Source organism: Heliconius melpomene, chromosome 4 (assembly GCF_056956725.1).
Source record: "Heliconius melpomene rosina isolate 202511_hmr_F chromosome 4, ASM5695672v1, whole genome shotgun sequence".
In the NCBI taxonomy this organism is placed as follows: domain Eukaryota; kingdom Metazoa; phylum Arthropoda; class Insecta; order Lepidoptera; family Nymphalidae; genus Heliconius; species Heliconius melpomene.
The window spans coordinates 9629760-9657479 of record NC_140392.1 but is presented as its reverse complement, the minus strand read 5'-3'; the positions used below and the strand labels follow the sequence as shown (position 1 = coordinate 9657479).

The 27720-nt window shown below is 38.1% G+C and overlaps 1 protein-coding gene and 1 long non-coding RNA gene across 2 annotated transcripts; one reads left to right on the top strand and one right to left on the bottom strand.

The window, feature by feature from the left end:
- Positions 1-860: 860 nt before the first annotated feature.
- rb (adaptor related protein complex 3 subunit ruby) lies at positions 861-27720 on the bottom strand. Its single transcript, XM_085185039.1, has 22 exons — positions 27494-27720; positions 27229-27336; positions 26766-26904; positions 26084-26244; positions 25715-25858; positions 25241-25349; positions 24594-24786; positions 23983-24092; positions 23526-23793; positions 23151-23259; positions 22861-22972; positions 22068-22314; positions 21572-21723; positions 20953-21050; positions 20591-20653; positions 20184-20304; positions 19573-19747; positions 14445-14647; positions 13719-13857; positions 2228-2337; positions 1903-2006; positions 861-1659 (listed from the first exon to the last, which is right to left on the bottom strand). The coding sequence occupies exons 1-22, from the start codon at positions 27598-27600 to the stop codon at positions 1506-1508; spliced, it is 3126 nt and encodes a 1041-aa protein (XP_085041165.1). The 5' UTR covers positions 27601-27720; the 3' UTR covers positions 861-1505.
- Positions 10860-13522, top strand: LOC146539706 (uncharacterized). The gene is made up of 2 exons (XR_014877967.1): positions 10860-12407; positions 12496-13522. It is a non-coding gene; the product is annotated as an uncharacterized LOC146539706 (long non-coding RNA).

Sequence of the window (27720 nt, the reverse complement as noted above, 5' to 3'; positions counted from 1 at the left end):
GCTGTATTCTACATAATATTTGTAATTCTAACAGTTTACCTGTAGTTCAAATGACTCAGACTGAGGAAAGGTTGGAAGCAATGAAGCAGAGAGTTGCTAACACTCCCATTTCAAAGAAACAAGTTGAGGATCCCCGTGGAGTTAATTCAAGGAATATTTTGATTGAACGACTCTGGAATGAACGTAGAATCAATCCCGATACAAATACTAAGAAACGTGCAGCTAAAAAGGATAGGGTAATCGAACCTCAAACCCATCAAACGCAAATGGTTCCTCAAAGTTTGCATGAAGACCCCAAAAGGCCTAGAATAGTAATGAATAACCCCTACGGCTTGGGGGTCAGTATGGCGCCCACTTGGGGTCATTACCCTCAACATTAGCTTTTAAGGTAATAAATGACAGTATTATTTAAGGATCTGTAAATATATTACGTTTATTGATATTTTGTAGGAATATATTATGATATTAAAATTTTATATAATATAGTATTGGTGATTGTTTTTATTTTTACACATTTCTTGTAACATGTAGGGTAAAAAGAGATTCCAATGTTAAAAATTAGTTTCTCCATCCTCCACTATTCCTCTGATTTTTAGTAATCCAATCAGAGTGGGAGGAAACTTAAGTCATTAAAAAAATTTAACCAGCTTCACATTGTATCCCACATGTAGCAGGGTAGGCAGAGGGAACCTAGTGTTAAGATACTCCGTTCCCCATTTTCCGCCGAAGACATCCTTTAGCGTTTCCAGTCGCACTTGTGCCCCTGTATAATATATAAATATTTGAAAGCTTTTTCAATATGAAATCGTATGATCATGACCATCGGTTGTTTTAAAAATATATATTAAAGAAAACTACAATAATATTATATTATTTATTATATAACATATACTTTAGTTCTAAAAGCTTTATATAAAAAAAACAGTGCTTATACTATTATTATGATAAGGAAGTTTATTATTTTTTGAAAGCGAGCTAAGGGACATATTCCATTGTTCTCCATTTTTTTAGCTTAATTGCTTAATTTTTGCTGTATCCCATCCAAATTTCGAGACATTGCGTGTTGAGTAGCGGAAATTAACGCCGCACTTAATCTTGATACCAGAGCGAGGATCTGAAAATAACACTTTACCCTGAGTGGGAATCGAACCCACAACTGTCGTTTACAATCACTACGCAGTTAATAGTGTAGAAATTACAGTGTACAACCACAGTGTGTAAATATTTTCTCATTTATTTACATTGCTTAGTTTCTTTTTTTAATGAGTCAGTATTTTGTAATAAGAAAAATAAATTTTATTTAGTTAACATATTTTCTTTATGTACGTAATAAATTAAATGATCGAATCATTACTTCAAAACAGCTATAAGCATAATATTCGTGTTAACGACATATTGATATTATCTTGATTGTGAATATATATTTATATATTCCTATATTATTATTATATTCGTATATAAAATCTTTATTATTATAATGATATAGATTTACTTTTCTATTTAATTTAATCTTTATTAATAAAAGCTTGTGCGATTTGATTGGCGAGTAACGACGCTACCGCCATGTTGGGACAGTTAGCTGTCACTGTGACGCCATTTTCTTCTATTTTCACAGATAATAAAACCAGATCTTGTGAGGACATCATTCTGCCAGCGAATCTGTTGTAAATAAAATAAATATCTTTTATTTTTATTTTAAATAATAATAAAAGTAAATGATAAGCATTTTTACAATTAGCCCTCCATGAATTACGCCACACAACAAGGAGTGGAGTATAATATCAATAAATAATGTAGTTCTAAATAATGAAGTAAATGTATGATATTTATTTAAGTAATGTTTCATGTCTTGTTCTTCATGTATATACAGCTTATAAAGTACAATTATTTATTTTATATTACCTGAGAAAGTTTCCAGATGTCGTAATGGCGGCTAAATTGGCAGTTTCAAACACACGCTTGGATACAGCTTGTTCATCGTCTAATTTATTTGCATTTTTGCTACACTGTAAAAATAAAAAAGAATAACTTAAGAATATTTTTGTTATTTAGAAAATAACAAATTGCGCCAACACGCAATGCCTTGAATTCACACAGAAAACGAAAACGGAGGGTCTTTACAGATTTTCTCCATTTATCTTGCTATATGAAGGATACAGCGTGAACCCAAAAAATATTATGTATATTTCTAGTAATATATGTTTGTTATATTACTAGTAATATTTACCTCGGTCATCCCCCTGAGTTTCCTCTGTTCCGTATCAAAACGCGTTTCCGACATAGTGACGGCGCGCATTAATTCCCCGACCGGGGGAGTCACTGTTACTGGGACTTCACCTAATAAAGAAAGTAGTTATTTATTAAAATATTTCTAAATATAAAAACGATATACAGTTAGTATTGTACATGATACAAAAAAAATCAATAAAATCTTTAATGTCTAATAATTACATATCAACGGATTACTAACTGCCAAAGTCAAAACTTTACACAAATATATATACTTAGGAGACTTCTGTGCTACAAATGTCAACTGTCAAATATAGTACTGCAATGTGTCAATGTCACTGTCAATGTCTTCCGCTCCCGCTCTTTTCATTTTGTTATTAAGTTACTAATTTAAGCGGGAGGACATATTTGGCCCTCATATACTTGAGGTTACACGTGTTGTAGTCGATGTGATTTGTTACTAGGTTGTTAATAGATAATTATTAGCAAGTTATAAAGTAATTTAAATGTTTTAATTAATAAATAATGTGAATTGGTTAAAAGAGCTGCTATAATTAACACTGAGTAAATACTGTAGTGGTCATCGCGACCTTGAACGTTTGACCCACTTTCTGTCGCAAGACTCACGCGGCGAGCGCTGCGCGTACGCCGGTGACCAGTCCGCATAGCTACCGCGACACCGAACGCACGCCCCTTTCGCGCTTCACGCTAATTCGTTATCCAAGTTATTGTATTGTGTTTGAATAAACTCTATTTGTGTTCAAATATCGTGGACTTATTATTTCAAGCCTTAATAATAGTTTTGCATAATAACTTAACCATAAAACTATATTGGTGACCCCGTAAAGAACACGTGTGCGCGTCGCGTATTTAAAAGATGGCGAACGAAGCTAATGATAATGGCGGCGGAAGCCAAGTGTGCAAAATCGGTTTGAAGATACCTCCATTTTGGGCTCAAGAACCTGCGCTGTGGTTCGCTCAGATCGAAGGGCAATTTATTATATCGGGAATTACATCGGATTCGACGAAATTCTACCACGTTGTTGCACAATTAGACCAACAATTTGCCGCGGAAGTGAAAGACGTCATTACCGATCCACCCTCAACTGGCAAATATGAGAAGCTAAAAATAGAATTAATAAACCGTTTATCCCAGTCACAAGAAAAGAAAGTGAAGCAATTATTGGACCATGAGGAATTAGGAGACCGTAAACCATCGCAATTTTTACGGCATTTACGGACATTAGCTGGCAAATCAATACCGGACACATTTTTACGGACGCTGTGGTCAAATAGGTTACCTCATAGTATTCAGACGGTGATTGCGGCGCAGACAGGTTCCTTAGAGGAAGTGGCAGAACTGGCTGATAGGGTCTATGAGATTGCACCTCCCACACCAGTAGTCTCAAGAGTGGATCCAGGTTCTAGCAGCAGCATGAGTGACATGGTTCAACGCATTGACGAGCTGACGCGGCAGGTAGCTTCTTTAACAGGTCGGTTAAATCGTTCTCATTCCCGTAGTAGATGTCGAAGCGCTAATCATTCAAATCGCAACCGATCTAAATCAAGGCCACGAGTGGACGGCTTCTGCTGGTACCACAGTAGATTTGGTGAACGGGCCAGCAGATGTACAACGCCGTGTACTTACCGAACGGCATCGGCGTTAAACGCCAACGGCAGCCGGAAGTAGCGGCGAACGACTGCCACAACGCACCTGGCCGCTTATTTGTTACTGATAATGTAACTAAAATGTGTTTTCTTGTAGATACAGGATCTGATCTTTGTGTATATCCACTTCGAGCTCTTCGTGAAACACGCGCCAGGGTGAACTATGACCTGTTTGCTGCAAACGGATCGCAGATAGCTACTTACGGCTGGGTACATCTGCAATTGAGCATTGGCCTGCGACGCACATATCGGTGGAGGTTTGTCGTAGCTGATATAACAAAGCCAATTATAGGTGCTGATTTTCTCAAATTTTATAACCTGCTTGTAGATCTGAGGAACCACCGCTTAGTAGACGGCCTTACCTTACTGTCTACGCTGGCTCGTCCAGCAGGAGAAAAAGCAGCCGAGGTCGCTTCAGTCAAGGCAGTGTCGGGTGAAAGCAAGTATCACCAGCTACTTCGTGAGTATCCTGACATCACTCGACCTGCAGGGACTCAAAGTGAGGTAAAACATAATACTACTCACCATATACGCACAACTCCTGGACCACCTGTATCGTCCCGCCCACGTCGACTTCCGCCAGACAAGCTGAAAATTGCTCAAAAAGAATTTGAGGATATGCTGATGAATGGTACGGCACGTAGATCTGACAGTGCCTGGGCATCACCCCTACACCTGGTTCCCAAGAAGGAGAACGGTTGGAGACCTTGCGGGGATTACAGGGCTTTGAACTCAAGGACGATACCGGATAAGTATCCCATCAGACACATCCAAGACTTCGCACATCAACTAGCCGGCAGCAAGGTGTACTCAAAGGTTGATTTAGTAAAGGCGTACAACCAAATTCCAGTGAATCCCGCGGACATCGAGAAGACAGCGATCACCACTCCGTTCGGACTGTTCGAGTTTCCTTTTATGACCTTCGGGTTAAGAAACGCGGCGCAGTCCTTCCAACGCTTTATCGATGAAGTTCTTCGAGGTTTGCCATTCTGCTACGGATTCCTAGACGATATCCTGATTTTCTCCGAGTCAGAAAGTCAGCATTATAGTCACCTGCAACAATTGTTCAAGCGCCTGGCAGAATATGGAATGCTCGTTAACACCGCCAAGTGCGAGTTCGGCAAGTCACAAATAATTTTCCTCGGACATGAAGTGTCAGCGGACGGCATTCGTCCTCTCGCAGATAAGGTACAGGCTATAAAGGACTTTCCGATTCCTAATACGGTGAAAGAGTTGCGTCGATTCCTCGGCATGTACAACTTTTACCGTCGTTTTATACCTGGTGCAGCAGAAGTTCAAGCACCGTTGAATATACTTCTTTCCGGACCAAAGACGAAATCTTCGCAAAATGTTACATTAACAGCTGAAATGGAAGATGCCTTCAGCAAATGCAAGTTAAGTCTGGCTAATGCTACTTTATTAGCTCATCCAATTGCAGATGCAGAGTTAGCAATGTACACAGATGCTTCTGACACCTCGATTGGTGCGGCGCTACAACAACGTACCGGCGGCTCGTGGAAGCCGTTAGCTTTTTTCTCGCGGCGTTTGTCAAGTGCCCAGAAGAAATACAGCCCTTACGACCGGGAGCTGCTGGCCATTTATGACGCTATTCGTCACTTTAGACATATGGTAGAGGCTCGTACATTCACAGTTTATACCGATCACAGGCCGTTGACATATGTTTTCCAGCATAACCGGGAGAAATGCTCGCCACGTCAGTTTCGTTACTTAGATTTTATATCACAATTTACCACTGATATACGCTACGTGGCGGGCAAGGAAAACGTAGTTGCGGATGCCCTGTCAAGAATAGAAGCCGTATCAGTATCAATAGACTATGAGAATCTTGCACAATCTCAGGACAAGGATCCAGAACTGCAAGAACTTCTTAAAGATCAGACTACAGGACTCAAACTAATGAAAATAAAAACCACTGATTGGAATAGTAGCATCTACTGTGATGTTTCGCACCAGCCACGACCGTACTTGACAGCTGAGTTCCGAAAATCAATTTTCGATGCATTACATCGGTTAAGCCACCCAGGGATTAAGGCAACTGTCAAACTGATAACACAGCGGTTCGTGTGGCCTGGAATAAGGAAAGACTGCCGAGATTGGGCAAAGAAATGCACAGATTGCCAAATTTCCAAAATTTCCCGCCATACCCATTCTCCTACTTCCACTTTCCAGACTCCTTCCGACCGTTTCTCCCACGTCCACATAGATATTGTGGGCCCGTTACCGTTTTCTTATGGTTTCAGGTATTGCCTCACTGCAATCGACCGGTTTACGCGATGGCCTGAGGCGTACCCACTCGTCGACATCACCGCCGAATCCTGTGCCCGCGCTTTCATCGCTGGCTGGGTATCCCGCTTCGGCTGTCCTCACAAAATCACCACTGACAGAGGGCGGCAGTTTGAGTGCGAGCTATTTCGTACTCTGACCACCATCTTGGGTACACAGCATCGACCTACCACGGCATATCACCCTGCTTGCAACGGCATGGTGGAGCGTCTTCACCGTCAGTTGAAAGCTGCCATCATGTGTCACTCAACCACCAGCTGGACAGAGGTACTTCCCCTGGTATTATTAGGAATTCGAAGCGCCTGGAAGGAAGACCTAGGGTCGTCTGCAGCAGAACTTGTCTACGGCGAGCCACTCCGACTTCCTGGAGAGTTTTTCGTGCCAGCCAATGACCAGACCCTAGATTTGACAGATTTTACATCTCGTCTTCGTCTCCATATGGCGCGTCTGGCGCCAAAACCTGCAAGTAGACATCAAAATAAAACATTTTACATACCCAAGGAGCTGGCCACGGCAGAATATGTTTTTCTTCGGCAAGATGCTAGTCGACACTCGCTGGAACCCCCGTATACTGGACCCTACAAGGTGCTAGAGAGGAAGGAGAAGACTCTCAAGTTGGCTCTGCGCAACAGGACGGTCACTGTTTCCATTGACCGCGTCAAACCAGCCTATATAGCCAAAGACGGGTTAGAAGCAGAAGACATTCTTCAAAAGCATGCTGCTATCACACCAGTTGCAACTCCTGGCTCGGAAGCTGCAGTGAAGAGGACGAGAAGCGGCAGGATAGTCAGGTTCCCCGATTACTATCGCCCTCCGTAACCTTCGGTCTCAGCGGGGGGGTAGTGTAGTGGTCATCGCGACCTTGAACGTTTGACCCACTTTCTGTCGCAAGACTCACGCGGCGAGCGCTGCGCGTACGCCGGTGACCAGTCCGCATAGCTACCGCGACACCGAACGCACGCCCCTTTCGCGCTTCACGCTAATTCGTTATCCAAGTTATTGTATTGTGTTTGAATAAACTCTATTTGTGTTCAAATATCGTGGACTTATTATTTCAAGCCTTAATAATAGTTTTGCATAATAACTTAACCATAAAACTATAATACCTATATGTGTTTTCGAATGTTGATGGTGTTTTATATAAGTTTCTAGTTATTTAAACTTCAGTTTATAATTATTTTGATTTATAATAAATAAGATTGTATTTGTAACATTAGTGTTGTATAGTTTTCTTTTGATATTTCACTTCTGAAACCTAATTTCAGAAGTGGGATACCTATCTAAGCCCATCAGGCCAGATCGTTGTACCTTATAATTTTGTTATTTTTATGAAAGCAAATAAAACACCAGTTTCATCATTTCTCTTTTCTTAAATTATTTATTGCCTATATAGAAATACAGTGTTAAATATGGGTGATGCTGGAAGTAAATCACAAAACAAATCACGTCGACCGGACACGACACGTGGTCGCGGTTAGCGAGTTAGGTTAAGTCATTTGAAAGCCATGTTATGGGACTCGAGCGCTCGCGCTGGTGCTTTCATGGTGCTGTTGCAGGACATTCATGCCGCCGCCGTACCGCTATGAGGTGCTCCTGCTCCCACGACAAGTGACGCGTCCCCGCGCGTCTCTGTGTACCTCTGCTGGCGATGTGCAACGCTTACCTGAGCGTCTTGGTGTGCCTCTGCACGACCTCAGCTCGCGATGCGCGACGCTTTCCTGCGCGTCTTGGTGTGCCTCTGCACGCCCTCAGCTCGCGATGCGCGACGCTTACCTGAGCGTCTTGGTGTGCCTCTGCACGCCCTCAGCTCGCGATGCGCGACGCTTACCTGAGCGTCTTGGTGTGCCTCTGCACGACCTCAGCTCGCGATGCGCGACGCTTTCCTTCGCGTCTTGGTGTGCCTCTGCACGCCCTCAGCTCGCGATGCGCGACGCTTACCTGAGCGTCTTGGTGTGCCTCTGCACGACCTCAGCTCGCGATGCGCGACGCTTTCCTTCGCGTCTTGGAGTGCCTCTGCACACCCTCAGCTCGCGATGCGCGACGCTTACCTGAGCGTCTTGGTGTGCCTCTGCACGACCTCAGCTCGCGATGCGCGACGCTTTCCTGCGCGTCTTGGTGTGCCTCTGCACGCGCTCAGCTCGCGATGTGCGACGCTTACCTGGGCGTCTTGGTGTGCCTCTACACGCCCTCAGCTCGCGATGTGCGACGCATTCCTGCGCATCTTGGTGCGTCTGCACACCCTCTGCTCGCAATGTGCGATGCGTCTGCGAGACTGCTCGCGATGCGCAATAAGTTCCGGAGGGCCACTGCTCGCGATGCGGTCCCCGCGCATATCTGCGCGCCACTGCTCGCGATGCGGTCCCCGCGCGTATCTGCGCGCTACTGTTCTCGATGCGGTTCCCGAGCGTGTCTGCGCGCCTCTGATACTGATGAGCGACGCGTCCCCGCACGTGTATGCGCGCTTCTGCTTGCAATGCGCGACGCGTTTCTGTGTGTCTCCAGGTATCTGAGTGCCTCTACTGGTGAGCATTACAATGCATTTCTTTGGAGATTAGACAAACTTGAAAGAGGTACACAAAATAATATTTCTTCTCATAATTCAACCTGTCATGCTAGTTTGTTAAAAACAAATTTAAATGATTAACTGTTAGATTTGATACTTTTCCCAAAGGTGCATTATCTGAAAGTATGGCCTCTGATACCTCATCACCTTCTCAGTGTACTTCAGGGGTTACCAAGTTAGCCCGTAATCTTTCTGATGCAATAAATTCTTTAAATAGTTGAATAATACAAAACTATTTTATATCAAACTGACTCTGTTATCAATAATATTGAACTATAGTGTGAGGAGGTGGAGAGGGTTAGAAGTACTAATAACTGGAATGATTCAGAATGTTTATCACATGACTCTGGGCGCCTTAAGGGTGATGTTCATGGTTGAATGAGTGAGTGAGTGATTACTGGTGATCATAGGTGGTTGATGTTTCATGCAGGCTGATTCTGAAGAGTCCTGTGGTTGTGCTTAGTGTGCTAGAGGAGAGACGAGTGCCAGTTTGCCTTGAGATGATTCTTGTCAATGTATATAGGGCTTAGTGAATTGAATTGAATTCTTGATATATGGCGTTTCGAGCTTGCCAGTTGAGCATAAATAATAGTGACTAAAAAAAAAAAGATAGACAAGAGATTCATAGCTTAATAATTGGGCGTCCGTTACACAATTCTTTTAGATTGGAACAATTTTATTGTTTGGAACAATGTTATTGGTGAAGGGGTGTGAGTAACATTGGATAAGGAAACCTAGGAATGGTAGCAGTATGACTTGTAACCTTTGTTTGTTCTGAAATGTTTGTTGTGTGAGGAAGAACCAATAAACTGTACCTTAGAGAGTGAGTAATACTGTTACTTTGTTGGAAGGAAATGGTTTTGTTTCCTTGGCTATTGATGAGCTCTCACTTGGAGGGTGAGTAATACTGTTACTTTGTTGGAAGGAAATGGTTTTGTTTCCTTGGCTATTGATGAGCTCTCACTTGGAGGGTGAGTAATACTGTTACTTTGTTGGAAGGAAATGGTTTTGTTTCCTTGGCTATTGATGAGCTCTCACTTGGAAGGTGAGTAATACTGTTACTTTGTTGGAAGGAAATGGTTTTGTTTCCTTGGCTATTGATGAGCTCTCACTTGGAGGGTGAGTAATACTGTTACTTTGTTGGCAGGAAATGGTTTTGTGCCCTTTTGGCTATTGATGAGTTCTCACTTGGAACTGACTTGATAGGTGTTCCGAGATCTTGCATGCCTGTTCTAGCTATTACAGATGCTGATGTTATTGTATGTAGAATGTGTGTGCTGTTATGTACATTTGGCTTAAAGTTGTTTTTAAAAAAAAAGATTTAATCAATTAAAAAGAGATTTGGTAATAATTTAAAACATATTAATTAGTCTCAATCATAAAACAAATAGAATTGAGTCACAGTGGATATAGAAAAATGTGTGGCTGTTAGGAGAGTTTCAGGTAGACTAACTATGTTTTATACTAATGACTTATTAATGCATACATAGTATTGAAGTGATGCAATGCTGCAGATAAGGGTGCAAACCTTGTATATAACTTAGGATTTATTAAATTAAACAAATTAGGATTATTAATATTTTTAATTTATGTGCAATTGCAACAATTGTCTGCTATAAGATTGAAATCAGAATGAGTAGAATTTAATTTAATTGTTGGATTAATTGAACTAATAAATTTTACATAACAAGTAAATACAAAAATTATAAATTTTATGTTAATAAAACCAAATGTAATATTTTCATGCCTAATGGTAGAATGTATATGGAGACTAAATATTAATAATTAATTAATTACATCTGTAACATATGTTGTAGGTAATATTCTGAGTAAATAAATTCAGCTTCAAAGTTAAAATTCCAGTGTCAAATAAAGTTACATTGAAATCATTGTTATTACAATTAACATGCAATTTAGTAGATTTGAATAAATAAACACCCATCAGTTATTACCTAATGATTGACAAAAATGTAAATTTCCTAAAATAAAATTTGTTTTACAAATAGTAGGAAGTGAATTAAAAGCCATAACATACATAGACACAATTTCAGTTTCACAAATAGGATTATCGATTACATCAAGTTCATTATACTACTAGTACTTACGAGTATATTACTGAGGATACAATATTTAGACTTATCTCTATTAATGGCTATATAAGTAATTAGCGGGAGAGATTATTGTAGCAAAAGATTTCAGTGTACTACTATTATGAGGTTAAGGAGTTTGAATTATTTTAAACAAATTAAAATGGGAAATTGAAACCAGAAGAATGTTTATAGTAAATAATAATTTATCGTTTATGATATAGGAGACAATTTCAGACAACTTAAATAGTGAGGAGTAAACAATGCCTAGGAATGTCTATTGAAGTGTCTGTCCTGGTCTGAAGTGTGAAGTGTGTCTGAAGTGTGTGTCTGTATTGAAGTGTCTGTCAGCACATTCAGCGTTTGGCAACACATTAATGTACCACTTAAGTTATTAGCTGGATTCTCTTATGTACATAATAAATAAATTTTCACATTATTCGGTCGCTGGTGCCATTAAATGTGCAAACAACGGTAAATATGGGAAAATGCTTATCTTCCCTATGGGGTGGGGAAAAGCTTAAAGTATATGAAATTGTCAGCTATCTTGAAGAGTGTATGAGTAGTATGTATGTTGGAGGGTGCAATCCAAAGTGTGTATATGTGTTGATTGTGGGGCACTGAAAGGGTTGAATGTCGGAGGATGCTATCTTCTCCCTTTGATTGATGATCACACACGGACAATTTGGTGGTGGTGGTGGTTATGAATATTTTATGTAAACATGTGTTGAATGTTGTCATATTTTATGTAAACACATATTGAATGTGGTCATGTTTTAGAATATGTTGATGACGTGTTGATAATGCGTTATGATGGGATTCAGTTACTATTAATACTCAAACAAAAAAATCGATTTTCCCATAAAATTTCGAATATGTTTATTACTTACAGAAATTGAACATGTTGGTTGAATTATAAATAGAGGTCAGGTTAGGCCGAGCTTCTATAAGACTGAGGCAATTAATTATTGAGTGGTGGTAGTTAAACCACTTGAGGAGCTCTAACATGGTACAATGGCATGGGGATTAGTGACTGGAAATTTGTACTGCCTTTTTCATTGACAAGTTATTTTAACTGTATTGCACTAATTCTTGCTTTGTTGTCTAGCACAATTTCTTTCTAAATCATTACATGTTTACATACATACAGACTGACATTTTATTTTTTCTCTTCCTCCATTAATTCTTTTTCTAATTGTTTAATTTTTGTGTGACAACCAAGGTGGGGCTTAGTGTACAATACTGGTGTAATGTGGCAGTTTGTTTATTGAGTTCAATTGGATGTGTGGTCCCTTTGGGCACAGACATGGGGTTGGGTTGGATGTTTTGACTTTGATTTGTAACAGACGTTAGGTCTGATGAGGCATATGGCCTGAGAAATTTTGACGGGAGTGTGGCCCTGAAAGATTTTGTGAAGAGCGTTTGGCTCTGAAGGATGTTTGGTCCTTGCTGACATTACGGCCTTGTGGACCATGTGACATTCATGTGGACGTTTGGTCCTTGTGGACCATGTGACGCCCATGTGGACGTTTGGTTCTTGTGGATATTTGGTCAAGGTGGACATGTGGTCCTTGCTGACATTATGGCCTTGTGGACCATGTGACGCCCATGTGGACGTTTGGTCATTGTGGATATTTGGTCAAGGTGGACATTTGGTCCTTGCTGACGTTTGGTCATTGTGGACCATGTGACGTCTATGTGAACGTTTGGTCATTGTGGACCATGTGACGTCTATGTGAACGTTTGGTCATTGTGGACCATGTGACGTCTATGTGAACGTTTGGTCATTGTGGACCATGTGACGACTATGTGAACGTTTGGTCATTGTGGACCATGTGACGTCTATGTGAACGTTTGGTCATTGTGGACCATGTGACGTCTATGTGGACGTTTGGTCCTGGCAGACAGAGGGGACGCCTTCTGACTGTTCTGTTCACAGGTTCCGGAGTTTGCTGCACCGGACTGAACATACTTGGATATGAAGATTTTACAGGGTTAAAAATGAGAGCTCTCAAAACTTTTTATTTTTATATCTTTTGTCTGTACATTTTGATTGCCTATCCGTTTATGTTGTAATGTTTAGACATTTATAAACTTAAAATTTTAGATGATGAAGACAGCTAATATGGTACTACTGTAGAATTTTCATCAATACAGCCATGAAACGACGCCGATGACTTTGGGGCTAATCGGGATGCACCAGCATGTGATCAGGCAACTGGATCAGCTACGTCGGGGACGACGCAGGGTCAGAATGGCCGACTTAGGAGACTTCTGTGCTACAAATGTCAACTGTCAAATATAGTACTGCAATGTGTCAATGTCACTGTCAATGTCTTCCGCTCCCGCTCTTTTCATTTTGTTATTAAGTTACTAATTTAAGCGGGAGGACATATTTGGCCCTCATATACTTGAGGTTACACGTGTTGTAGTCGATGTGATTTGTTACTAGGTTGTTAATAGATAATTATTAGCAAGTTATAAAGTAATTTAAATGTTTTAATTAATAAATAATGTGAATTGGTTAAAAGAGCTGCTATAATTAACACTGAGTAAATACCTATATGTGTTTTCGAATGTTGATGGTGTTTTATATAAGTTTCTAGTTATTTAAACTTCAGTTTATAATTATTTTGATTTATAATAAATAAGATTGTATTTGTAACATTAGTGTTGTATAGTTTTCTTTTGATATTTCACTTCTGAAACCTAATTATATAATAATTTTATATTCATATATATTTTAATAGCGTACTAGGAGTGCATTTAAACTAAAAAAAAAAGATAATTTGTCAAAAACGTCGATATGTTTACGATCTACAATATTAGTATAGAAAAATAAAAGAAAATATATAAGTTCTACATACCAAGTGAACTTATAACTGTAAATTCGATGGGCTGTATGGAATCCGCGAAGTCCACTCCCAGTGTGGTGGTGGCGGTCGCCCCGGGGCCCAGGCGGGGTATGGGCGCGAAGTCGTGTATAGTGCGAGTGCCTGTTAGAGTCTGAAATGTGGACAAAATTAGTGTAAATATTTTAATATTACGTATATTAAAGTATCATTTATTACTGTATATTAATAAGAGAAATGTATAGAAATATTTTTAAAAAAATATGTGGTATGGTTTCTAATTGTGCTATTTTCATATTATTTATTAGGTGGTTTGATTTTTTTTCTTATAATTTTTATTTTGAATGTGTGTATGTGTACCCATGTAGGTGCAAGTGGATCGTGCTCACAATTGAATAGTCTTTAAAAAAATAAATTTAAAGTCCCAAAAAATTTTACTAACAAATATTTGCTAAAGACTTGAATATTATTAATAATGAGTGAGTGAATGAACAAATGAGCGAAAGATTGGTTTTATTGCACTATTTAGTACCTATTACGTAATGTAATTATTAACTCAACGAATAATAACATTCTTTTGCGATTAATGAACGCTAGTTTTACTGCGCACATAGACGTAAGAACAAGTGTGCATTCTTACTATTAGCAGAAGATCACATGAATGAATGAACGAGTGACTGAAAAAAATATATTTTTCAATTACTTAACGAAAATAATATAAGAAAATGTATCCATTACTACCTTCTTATTAACCCTAACATTATCAACATCCTTCTGCGTGTGATTAGTGAACGCCAGTTCTATGGCGCACATAGATCTTGAGAACAGATGTGGCGCGCGCGTCCAGCGCTGCGTCGCTGAGAGACCCCCTGACCGTACACGTGATATCGCCTCTGAGAGGGTGGGCGGGACTAGGCAGGGACCCACTGGTGTTATAGTGTCCGCTGTGTGATTATCATAGATTTATTATTTAGATTAAATACATAATATATGAAAGATAAAGTAATAATAGTAATGTAACATAAGTCATGGCCCTGGGGCACAAAGTGTGATTGTAAACGCGATTTGTTGTTTTCAATCCCCACTCAAAGGGATGAAATATTTATTTAAATTTATTTTTTTATGGGGGGTAGAGCTACTCGCGTCCGTAGGATTTACCACCTATTCCTAGGCCCACCCTACACGTGCCCCCCGGGTGGTGCAAAATGAGTAGCGACGCCGAGCAACGGGCGGCGGTCAACTAACCTGTCTTTGGTTCATCACAAACCTTGGGAGATTAAATCCTCTCAAAAAGAGTGACTGCGGTACCTTGGGAAAGTGCCGCTAGTATCTCCCATCTCTTTTCTATGAATTATGAACGAAAAAGATGTTGTTTTGTCATGCGATCCGGCTAGCCCTCGGCGCTTGCAAGTGTGAAATTGGTTACCGAAGACTGCACAGGAGCGAGCGACCAGGCCTCTGCGTCAGTATATGCTACTGGAAGCAATACTAAAAAATATGTACAACAGGCATTCCATCCAAGTCTATTTACTCAAAGACCTAGATCTTCTTCACTAGGAAGCCCAGTATGTCACAAAGGAAATCCTCTATCAGAGGCAATTGCTACTGACAATAACGCTAAACCTTGCCATCCTGTATGGCAAAGGTCACCAACTCAGCGAAACTCTAAAAGAAAAAGACAAACTAACAGCCCATCAAACACAAAAAGACACATTACCAGCACTTCAAACAAATTTAGTGGACTCCCGATAGATCTAACTGATGAAGATTCTAGAGAACAAAATCAAATAGCTCCTTCTAAAAGGGTTCATAAACCACCACCAATCATCCTCTATGGTGTAGAAGATCTTTCTAATCTAACTGATCTCCTAAATAAAGCTGTACCCAGTGGAACTTACTCATACAAAATTATCAATAGGGATCAACTAAGAATCGTAACACTATCAACTGAAATCTATAAGGACCTAATGGACCACATTCGAAAAAATGGCCTTATAGGCCATACATTCACACAAAAAGAAAAGAAGTGTTATAGAATCGTAGTTAAGAACTTGCACCACACTACACCTAAAACAGCCATAATCGAAGAGATAGAAAAGACTGGCAACAGAGTTAGAGGAGAAATAGTATGTACAATATCAAAAAAGAATAAAAAAACCATTGAATATGTTTTTTGTAAATATTGAACCCAGCCCTAACAACCCAGATATAAAAAATATTGAATTCATTTATCATACCAGAGTCAAGATTAAAGATCCGAGGAAATCTAACGACATCCCTCAGTGCACCAGATGCCAACAATATGGACATACGAAAAACAATTGTATGCATCCCTATCGGTGTGTCAAATGTGCGGAAGGACATAAAACTACGGATTGTCCTAAAAAAGATAGAAATACACCTGCTACCTGCACACTTTGCTTTGGCGATCATCCAGCCAATTATAAGGGCTGCCAAGTCTACAAAGAAATCAGAGCAAGAAAAAATTACCGCCCTGTAAATAAAAAACAGTTAGTTACACAAAGAACTAATAAGTCACCCATTCCACCAGATGTGAAAGAGTTCCCTCCGCTCCATACTCGGATGCAAAACTATAGCGAAGTTCAAGATGATAACAGCATATCTAGCTTTAAAAAGAAAATGACATATTCTTCAGCTACCCGACACCATTTAAAGAAAACAGAGGATGTACAGCCTCAGTCAACAAGTTCACTAGAACAAATTATTATGAAACAATCTGAAAAGATAGACATATTAATACAACAAATGGGCACTTTATTAGGATTGCTCACTACACTAATAGCCCGCCAGCAAAAATGAAAACTCTGAGGATCGCTACATGGAACATCAATGGCCTTGCTCCTAATAGGCTAGAAGTAGAATTGTTCCTAATTCATAATAAAATTGACATCTTACTAATCTCCGAGACACATCTGACAGAGGAAAGAGTGGTTAAGATTAATGGATTTACAGTATATTATTCTAATCATCCCGATGGAACGTCGCACGGTGGTGCTGCAATAATTATCAGAGAATGTATTAAACAACATGTATTGCTCAACCTCCAATTCCCGCATCTCCAAGCCATAGCAGTAGCAATAGATGACTGGCAGGGAGCGCTTACTGTTGCTGCTGTATATTGTCCACCTCGACATAGGATTGATGAACAAATGTATACAGACTTTTTCTGCAAACTTGGAAAAAGATTCATCACTGGAGGTGACTGGAACGCAAAGAACATCTATTGGAGCTCTAGACTTACTACAACACGAGGCCGAGAGTTGAAAAAAGCTATAGATAAACTTTCCCTCGCTGTCCTCTCTACTGGAGAGCCAACCTACTGGCCGACTGATCCCAATAAAACTCCTGATCTTATTGACTTCTTTGTCTGTAAGGGAATGTCAGAGCTCTACACTAGGATGGAATCTTGTCTGGATGGAACTTCTGACCATACACCGATGATCTGCAGTCTCAGTACTACCATTATCTGGAAGGAGGCGCCAGATACATTGTACAACAATAAGACTGATTGGGACGCCTTCCGAGAATATATTGATGTACATATCAATCTATCCATACGGCTTAAAACAGAGGAAGATATCGAAAGCGTCACGCTGTATGCCACGAACTTAATACAGAAGGCGGCATGGCTGTAAAGATCAAAGAAAAGATAGCCAAAAAAAGGAGACTTAGACGGAAATGGCAAACAAGCAGAAATCACAGGTATAAAAGGGAACTAAACAAAGAGCAAAAAGAATTAAAACAGATGCTGGCTGGCTGTAGAAAACGAAAATCAAACTCTCCAGGATAAACTACAGACTCTATCTCCACACCAAGCGGATGATTACTCTCTCTGGAAGATGACGAAATCACTGAAAAGACCTAAAGATCACATTCCTCCACTAAGAAAACCAAATGGTGATTGGTCGAGACAGCCTTTCGAAAAGGCAGAGTTATTTGCTAATTTTCTAAAAAAGACTTTTACACCTCATGAACCTGATCTCATGGACACAGAAAGAGAAATTGATGACATCCTGACGACTGATAAACAACAAGTAACCTGTAAAGCGAATAACAGCTGTGGAAGTGAAAAGATCTATACTAGGATTAAAAACAAAGAAGGCGCCAGGATTTGACCTGATTACAGCAGAAGTTTTGAAACAACTCCCCAAAAAGGGCATAGTCCTCCTTACAATTATATTCAATTCTGTGCTAAGGTTACAATATTTCCCATCATTGTGGAAAATATCAACTATAAACATGGTTGCAAAACCAGGAAAGCCTACGACAGAAGTCACTTCATACAGACCTATAAGCCTCCTTCCTGTAATATCAAAATTATTGGAGAAACTTCTCCTGCAACGAATAAATCCGATACTGGAAGAGCATAAAATAATACCAAATCACCAGTTCGGATTCCGAGTGAGCCATGGTATGGTAGAACAGATTCATCGAATTGCTCACACTATCCGCCAAACCTTGGAGAAAAAGGAATACTGCTCTGCCGCATTCATCGACGTACAATAGGCTTTCGATCGTGTGTGGCATAAAGGATTATTATGCAAACTAAAAATATGCCTGCCCAACAATATGTATATGATCCTAAAATCCTACCTTCAGGGCCGCATGTTCCAAGTCAGGGTCGAGGAAAGCTTATCATCTATCTGCCGCATAGAAGCTGGAGTCCCGCAGGGATCAGTGCTGGGTCCGGTATTATATACAGTCTACACTGCTGACCTCCCTTATTCCGATGATACTTTAACTGCTACTTACGCTGATGATACGGCACTACTCTCAAGTCACAAAGATCCAAACATAGCGTCTGCAAAATTACAAGAACACCTAGATAAAGTCGCAACTTGGTTCAAAAAGTGGAGAATAAAAGCAAGTGCTGCTAAGTCTATACATGTGACATTCACACTTAAAAGAGGAGACTGCCCACCAGTGAAACTAAATGACATGATTTTACCTCAACAAAAAACAGTCAAGTACCTGGGAATGTATCTGGACAGGAGGCTCACATGGAAAGACCATATCAAGGCAAAAAGAGAACAGGCAAATCGCAAACTTGGGGATATGTACTGGCTAATAGGGAGACAGTCTTCACTCAAATTAGAAAATAAGATGTTAATTTATAAAACTATTATAAAACCTATTTGGACTTACGGCATTGAACTCTGGGGATCAGCAAGCCACTCCAATATAGAAATACTTCAACGCTTCCAAAATAAAGCCTTAAAAATAATTGCTAGTGCTCCATGGTTCATAAGAAATACAGAAGTCCACGAATATCTTGAAATGCCTACTGTCAAGGAACAGATAAATATATCGTGTATCACATATAAAATGAGATTGGAACATCATAGAAATGAACTTGCAAGGTCACTGATCGATATAGATGAAAACATACACCGACTAAGGCGATCCAGACTTGCTTCAATTTAAAGAAGCATAACTGTGAAATGAGATGACGCATCACAGGATGGGTTCATCTCCAAAAGTCAATCCAGATATATATAAAATTTAATAATAGCTTATTGGCTGATCGTAAATGGATAGAAATTGAAAAGAAAGAAAAAAAAAATAATAATATTTTTTAATTTCTTTCTCTGGTGTCGAAGGCAAAGCGCGACGTAGAATTCCGCCACGCAACATGCAATACATCCAGAATTCGGCGCAAAGTGGAGGACGTTGTGCCTTAACAGTAGGGTTCCCTTTGCCTATCACGCATTGCGCGGAATATAGCGTGAAGCTGACTTTTAAGTATTAATATTCATGTTGCAGTTACGATTTAACTATCTAATTTAATCTAATTTCAAGGCGGCCAACTATTAAAACTGTAATAGAAATATAATTATTTATAACTTACTATCTCCTATATTAGGTATAGCTGGTGGTGGAGAGAGAAGCCCTCCGCAAGTTGGTGTCATAGTGGGTAGAGAATTGGCCATTTCATCTAATTCTAGAAGTAGTTCTAAGTTTGATTTTTCGTTTGTATTCTCTTTTTTCTTTTCTTTTTCTTTTGTTTCTTGTTTGGGTTGTTCCTGAAATGTGTATAGGAATTTTAAAAATACTAAAGTGTTTCTTTGTACCTTCAGCAGAGAGTGTTGCGTCACGTGGCTTCAAATGAAATAATACACCTCATTTAAGAAAATGATTATATTTATAAAAAATTATAAAAAATGCTGTTGATATTGTCAGTCAACATTCTGCTCTCTTAAAAAAAATAAACAAAGGAAAAATTAAAAATGAACTGATAATAGTATGTTACTTATTCTATTAGTATGTTACTTATTCTATTCTATTACTAGTCATGCATTTATGCGAAATGCAAAACATAAAAAAGAACAAAAAAAATATGTCAATCTAATTAACTTCTATCGAAAAAGACCTTCTCCTTTCGAATAACAAACTTTCTGTTATTATACAAAAGTACCTTTTTCTATCTTCTATAAAAAATAATAATTTGCGTCTGAATACCTTTTTCTCTACTTCCTTAGTTTCTTTTTCTTCCTCACTGCTTTCTGAACTCGACTGATTCTCTGAGCCGGAGGAAGATTCACTGTCAGTTTCAGAATCCGATGTTCCCGAATTGGACGACCTAAAAATAAATATATAAATCGATCGCCACGTCTTTTAAAGAATGGCAGAAGGGAGAAAATACAGACTTTAGTAAAGTTAGGCACAGTAGCCACTCGATAGCTTTAAAGTAATGGAAGCATGTACTAATAATAATAAATACGCAAGCCCTTTCAAAGCCCTCACGCCACTATCACGCAATATCTGAATAATCGGGTGGTGTTAAGAAGATAGATATCATTTCACTATGTTCCCTATAAAACTAAAAAATAGTTATCTCATTTTATTAAATTTTAAAAAAATCTTACTTGTAATTGTTGGTTTGTTTTTGTTTCTCATGTTTCTTTTCAATGTCGTTGACCTCTTCTTCCCTTTAAAAAAAAATAGAAAATTAGAGAAATAAACAGAAATAAACAGAATTTATGTACTATAAAGTCTAAATAAAATAAGTATCATAAGTTTAGAATTAATATTCTTACAATTATTCTTTTTTTTACAAAAATACCTAAATATTATTATCTTTTTTTTTGTTGCATTCGGTTTGCTAGTATGCATATAAAATGTGGTAAAATATAAATTGTGTCAATACTATCATTTTTGCGTGGTTATCGAACTAGGAACAATAAGATTTGATTTTTAAACTATTAATCAAAAATAAGGGAAAACTCACTCATCAGAAGATTCTTCAGAACTGCTGGAGCCTGACGATGATGACGAGGACGTTCCCGAACCATTACTATCAGGTTCAGAATAGAAGCTCTTATTATTCTGTAAGGAAAACTTTGTTTAGTGCATATTTTATAAAGTTTAAAATGTATTAAATTGAAAAGAAAAGTTAGAGAAACCAGTCGTGACGACTGGCCTAGGTAGTAGCTTTATAAGATTTTAAATTAAAAAATAAATATAATCAGCTTCACGCTGTATCCCGCATATAGAAGGGTAGGCAGAAGCAATATGGGGTTAAGACACTCCGATCCCCATTTTACACCGAATTTTTCGAGGCGTTGTATGTTTAGTGGCGGAACTTTTGTCTTGGTGCCAGGGCGAAGAAATGAAAATATTAATAAATAATAATTAATTCCCTCGAGTGGGGATCGAACTCATAACTGTCGCGTTACATTCACACCCTTATGTCCCTGCGCCACAACGGCCTTCTTAGTTTTTAAATAAATGTTAGTAAAGTTTCGCTAGTAGTCGGGCCTCCATCTAACTTTTAATTCCTGCCAGATAACCAAAGTTTCTAGCGGCCACAACTCATCACTCACTCGGCCCAACCGCACTGTACACACCTTAGTAACCTCGGCAACAGGCGCGGGTGCGGGCGCGGAATCGCGTGCGGCCGCATCGGCCGTCTCGCGCGGCGCGACCGGTAGCGGACGGTAACCCGCCGCCGCCGTCCCTATGTATTGCGATAACGAACCCACTGTGTATTGGTCGCGATCTGAAATTTAAAAAAAGGAGATTGAGTGAGTGATTTTACAGCAAGAAATAACAAGCTTAACTTCAACCCATAGCATATCTTTACATATTATAGTGTGTCGCAAAAAAATACATCAGCTTCACGCTGTAACACAGCAGGGTGGGCAGAAAGAACCTTGTGTTAAGACACTCCATTGAGTAGCGAAACTCAACGCTGGGCTTTTGCTTAGGTGCCAGAGCAAAGAAATAAAAATATTAATAAATAATAATTCATTTCCTCGAGTGGGGATCGAACTCACCGTCACGTTACAGTCACACGCTTGTGTCCCTGCGCCACGACGGTCTATACAAAAATTACATAATTACCTTTAAAATTACTCTGCACACACGGCTTAGGCTTGTCCGGACAGAACACCAGTCTGGCGTAACTCTGTAGCAGGCCACCCTCCGTGGGGTCTACGAAGCGGCGTAGCATGCGAGCGCGGTCACGCACGTCGTAGCTCGCGTCGTAGCGGGCTAGGGAGAGGACGTAGTGGCACATCGGGATAGTGTCCGGTTGGGTCACTGAGAGCTTTATTGCTAGGGAGAGGAGCTGGAGTTTTACTAGTTCGTCCTGTGAAGTCATGGAAGTGTATAAGATTTTTTTGGAATTTAATTTAATGTGTTATATACGTAATTTAGATCATAGTGAAAGGGCAGGCATAGCGCAGTGACACTAGCGTGTGACTGTAAACGCGTCAGGTTGCCGGTTGGATTCCCGTTCAAGAAAACAATATATTTTATATTATCATTTCCTCTCCTAATTAGGTAAAGCACAGTAAAGTGGGGAATGGAGTGTCTTAACACTAGGCTCCCTCTGCCTACCCTGTTACAGCATGAAGGTAAAAAAACAGCCTAAAAGTGTCATGTCAATTTAGTAAACATTCGGTAGGCCAGAAAATTAATCCTGTATAAAATTATGAATGGAGACAAAAAATGACTTACCAATCTTTGTATTTACAATATTTTTTCATATAACATGACGCTATACCAAATTAACTATACTTAACTTAGTCTATGACAGGACAACTTTATTATAAATAAATTAGGAAAAGCCTCATTCTTATCAAAAATTTTACAAATACGAAAAGGACTCGTTAAATTAACTCTTTAATCTCACCTGATCAGCAAAATTAGACGCCATATGGGCCAAAATGGCGGCGGCTCGAGGGTGTTTAGCTCCGTGTTCCGCCACTAACCAGACTGCAGCCGCTCGGGCATTACCTGCTAGTCTGTTAAAAAAGAAATGTATGTAAAAATATATAGGCCAGCCGTACCGCAGGCACGAAATCGGTTCGCTCTGCCGACCCTGATATCTGCGAAATACACCGTAAACCAAAAAAAGCCCGTTACTGAAAGCTACATGAAAACATAATACATGTATGTATATGAAACAGGCTATATGATTACCTATCAGAACGTAACAATTTAGCAGCTCTAGAAACGGCAGCTCGAGCTGAAGAAGCGCCCCCACCGACCACTCGCTTCACCACAACCACCGCTTCGCATACCACCCATTCTGAAATAATTAAAAAATGAAAAAAAAAAAATTATTGTATGATGGCAGCTACAAATACCTCATCATCTGCCACCGTCAGATAAGGAAAAAAAATGCAAAAAAATTTTTTTTTGATAATTAATAATAAAGCAATAATCACCCCATATTTGCTAGTGTTTAAAAATAATAAGACTTAAAAAAATATTTCAATTAATTCCGTTAACTGTGTAACTTCAACAACAGTTAAAAAAACTCTTAATAAATCAAAATAAATCCAAGTTTCTCACCATCTTTACTAGACAGCAAATGTAATAGTCCATTTAGACATGTTTCAGTCTCACTCTGTATGGCCACAGCAAGTCTTCCTATAGCTTGTATGGTGGCAGCCACAAATGCCTTATCGCTCGAAGTAACGTAGGTTTGATATTCGCGTAAAACAACAGGGGCACTTGCTTCTGTTGCTAAATTAGTAAGGATCTCTAATTTTAGTAGTTTTATGTGAGTAGAATCAGAGTTCCTTACGAAAAACGACTTGAGAAATGGCTCGAAGAGTGACTGAAATGAATAAAAATATAAAAATTCTATATATTATCAAAGCTTTACATAAACCATCTTTAGGGCTTTGCCACATAGGTAATTATAAACCTATTAACTATTTTTTAAAGGTGAGATAATGTGAGGTACTTAACAAATCTAAAAAACCTCCAATATATAAATGAATAAAACTATTTTGTTTTAGCATACCCATCTAGTGACTGTAAGTGAAGCTATAGAGTTTAGCACTACACTCTGCACTTCGATAGGGGCGCGGAGCAAACGCACCATGGCCTTGGCTACCGGAGGAAGTTCTTGAACTGGAAAAGAAATATATAATTTTAACACAGTATGTCAAAACAAAATTGAAATATTTTTTTAATGGCTTCTTTTATTTCCGAGACAGAGAAAATATAATGTTAAGACACTCATCACTCATCGCATTTTAATAAATAATTATATTATATTATTTTCTTCTCACATTATAAAACAATAGCATACTGGGTACATATCTGTTTTTCAGATTATTATCTTTTTATACCAAAAAAGATAATGTCAGTTGTAATGGACAAGCTATTTTATTGTTCTATTTTATTGAGCATAAAGTAAAGGATGACGAATGTTGTCGAGATATGAGAGACTCTTCATAGTAGTCAGTTTAGATGACCAAATCCGCAATGAAGAGCTATACAAAATGGCAGATACTAACAAATATGCTACAGTGAAAATAAAGACGTGGTTTGGGCACAATGAGCGAATGAATGATGAAAATGTGAAAAAAATAGCATATACCATTTTTTTTATATAAAATAGTCACTTACTAGGTGCACAATGATAGAACAACTGAGCGACGGCCATCACAACACCAGCGTTCCTACTTTGCAACAAAGGTTTAGAGGCGCGCAGTAGGAGACGAAGATCTGGCTCCACCGTTGGAGAGCTGGGAGAGTGTTTTGTGTCACTACCGTCACTGTCAGTGTCGTAGAACGGTTTCTCACTATCACTTGAATAGCCCTGGTGGATTAAAAAACTATGTATATGAATAAAGTCAGCTTCACGCTGTATCCCGCACACAGCAGATTAAGCAGAAGGAACCTAGTGTTAAGACACTCTGTTCCTCACTTTTCGACAAATTTTAGAGGCGTTGCGTGTTGAGTGGCAGAATTCAACGCGCCGCGCTTTGCCTCGACACCAGATATGATAATATAAATTTAAATAAATATTTCATTTCTTCGATTGGGAATCGAACCCACAACCAACCGGATTTAATTCAAATTAGATAAATGATATAATTATTTAATACAATATTTTTATTTCAACCTATTAATATTCATTTAATAATTCTTACATTTAATAATTTCAATTATAGTTATCTTACCTTAAATATTCAAGCACACCCTGCAAAACAATAAACAAAAAATACGCTATAATTTAATATTTAAAGATAGTATAAAAAAAATATACTCACATCACCAACATTAGGGTCGGGGAAGCATGTCTTAGCATACACAGTTAGAACATTTAACAATGTCAACTGTCCCCATTCATCTACATCAGCAAGAAGAGCACATAGTTTCCTAAAAATAAACAAATAATTAGACATAAAATACGAATTTCTATATTTTTGACATCATATTCCATATTATTATTAAAACAAGGCAAAATTTCAAATTTTTAACTAAACTATAAAAAATATATGAAACTGCCAAATGAAACATTTTTTTTTACTTGTTCCATTTACATGGAATTACTATATTTTTTATATTAACATCATGTCTAAAAAGATATTCACAACTCAATACCAAAAAATCAATAATAATTGTAAGTTTGGAATAATAATGTAAAAAAGTAATAATAACTATTAAAATTAAAATTAAATATTGTTCATATTTTAACTTGACATACTTTATTTTAATGAACGCGCAGCTTAATCAGTACATACCTATAGCTTCTATGTATCAAACTCATTCTGTCTCCACACACTTCATTAAAGGCCATCGCGGCAGATCCTACAACTAGCGGAGCTTTGTCGGATAGAAGTTTATCTATAATTGCCACTAATTCTTCCTTTTGATCTGGATCAAGACTGAAAACAATTTTAATTCATTTTAATATTAAATATTTCATTCTTCTAAGTGGGAATCGAATCCACAACCATTTTGTTTACAGTTGCATGCTTGCACCACACCGTTGCCAATTTTTTTACTCTAATATAAGACAAAAAAATTTCAATTCTAATTAAAAAGTAACAATCTTAATATTTGACTAATCTCATTACTTGCACAAAAAAGTATATTTAATTTAATCTTACCTATACAACTTAGGTATGGCGTGAGCCGCAGTTTTCCTCACATAGGGGCTCATGTCACTTGCTGAATCTCTAATAGCCAGCATTACTATAGGCACTATCATTGGTACTCTGATGGAGGATAAAACTCTGAGAGCACTGGCTCTAATAAGTTGATTTGGATCCTAAAAACATCAATTTTAATTTAGAAAATAGATAACAAGATGGTGGGTGGTGTTGAGTTTCATTACTCAACACAGAATATATCAAATTCAGGAGGAAAGTCGAGAAGAACCAAGTGTCAAGATACTCCAACTATAATTATTTATAATTTTACTTAATGCAATATAAGCAATAACCTTAAAATATTTTTTAACATTTTTAAAAATACTTATTTAGAAATTTTTAGGGATCAAATCTCACTGTTACTCACTCACTGTTAAAGTTTTTATGTTGTCTACATTAAAGGAAAAAAAAGATCCTGTAATATATAATTATATCCAATAACTTATTCTAAGCTTAGTATAATCTTTTTATGAAAAGATATCTCCCATAGGGTTGAATATTATTAGTATGGAAGACAGAAATATTTTACATATTGTGATTTTACTTTGAAAATTTCTATCTTACCAGAATAAAGCTTTAGCTTTATAAACACTGTAAGTTATCCACAAGGTGATTTTTATATTAAAATAAAGATTCAAACCTTTAAAGCTCTTTGGAATGTACTGATTGACAAGAGGGCTAGGTCTTGTTGTTCCTCAGCATAGCGAACAAGATAAACATACACTAGTTTCTTTACTTCAATATTTTTTGATACTACATTCTTCACCACAGCTGGAAACCTAAATATTGTAAAAAACATAATATTTGTAAATATATAAAAAAATATTATTTAGAAATAATGTTACTGTTAGTATATAATTGATATTGTTGTGGTGCGGTGGAACAGAGTATGACTGTGAATACAGTTGGTATGGGTTACAACACCACTCGAAGGAATTAATTATTTACAATTCCTTTCTCAGTCAAAGTTCTTTCTGTGTACTCTTCTATATGCAGAACAAAGCACACAAAGCACGAAATAATTCTGTTTTAAAATAAAATTAAAAAATGTTATAGTAAGAATATTAAAACAGAATTATTTGTATGTTATATATTATACTTACAAGTCAGAGGCATCTCTTCCTTTGGCAATCATCCCAATTATTCTTTTCATTGCCTCTAATTTAAGAGAATCTTTAGAACCATCTAACATTAATTTTAGGTCCTCATTCCTTAAAAAATAAAACAAGATTAATAAGAGCATTTAGATATTATCAATAATAAAGATAAATAAATTTTGCGTAGCTTATAGGCTTATGTTTATGTATTTTGTTGCAATATTTATCTTCGATTATAATAGTACATTATTAATTAGATTAATGCACTTACTTTTTGTAATCGGGTTGGAAGAAAGCTCCTGAGGCCGGGTCACAGGCTGGATATTCGACCTCCCCTTGCACCACTTTATCATTGTTATAGGAAGATGTGCTCGTCATTTTTTTATATTTGTAGTACACGAAATATTCTATTTTATTTCAAACTGTGAAAACAGAAATCACTTTCATTAGCGTTCCGCTGTCCGCATACATTTCACTTCACTGACATTTGACAGTTTG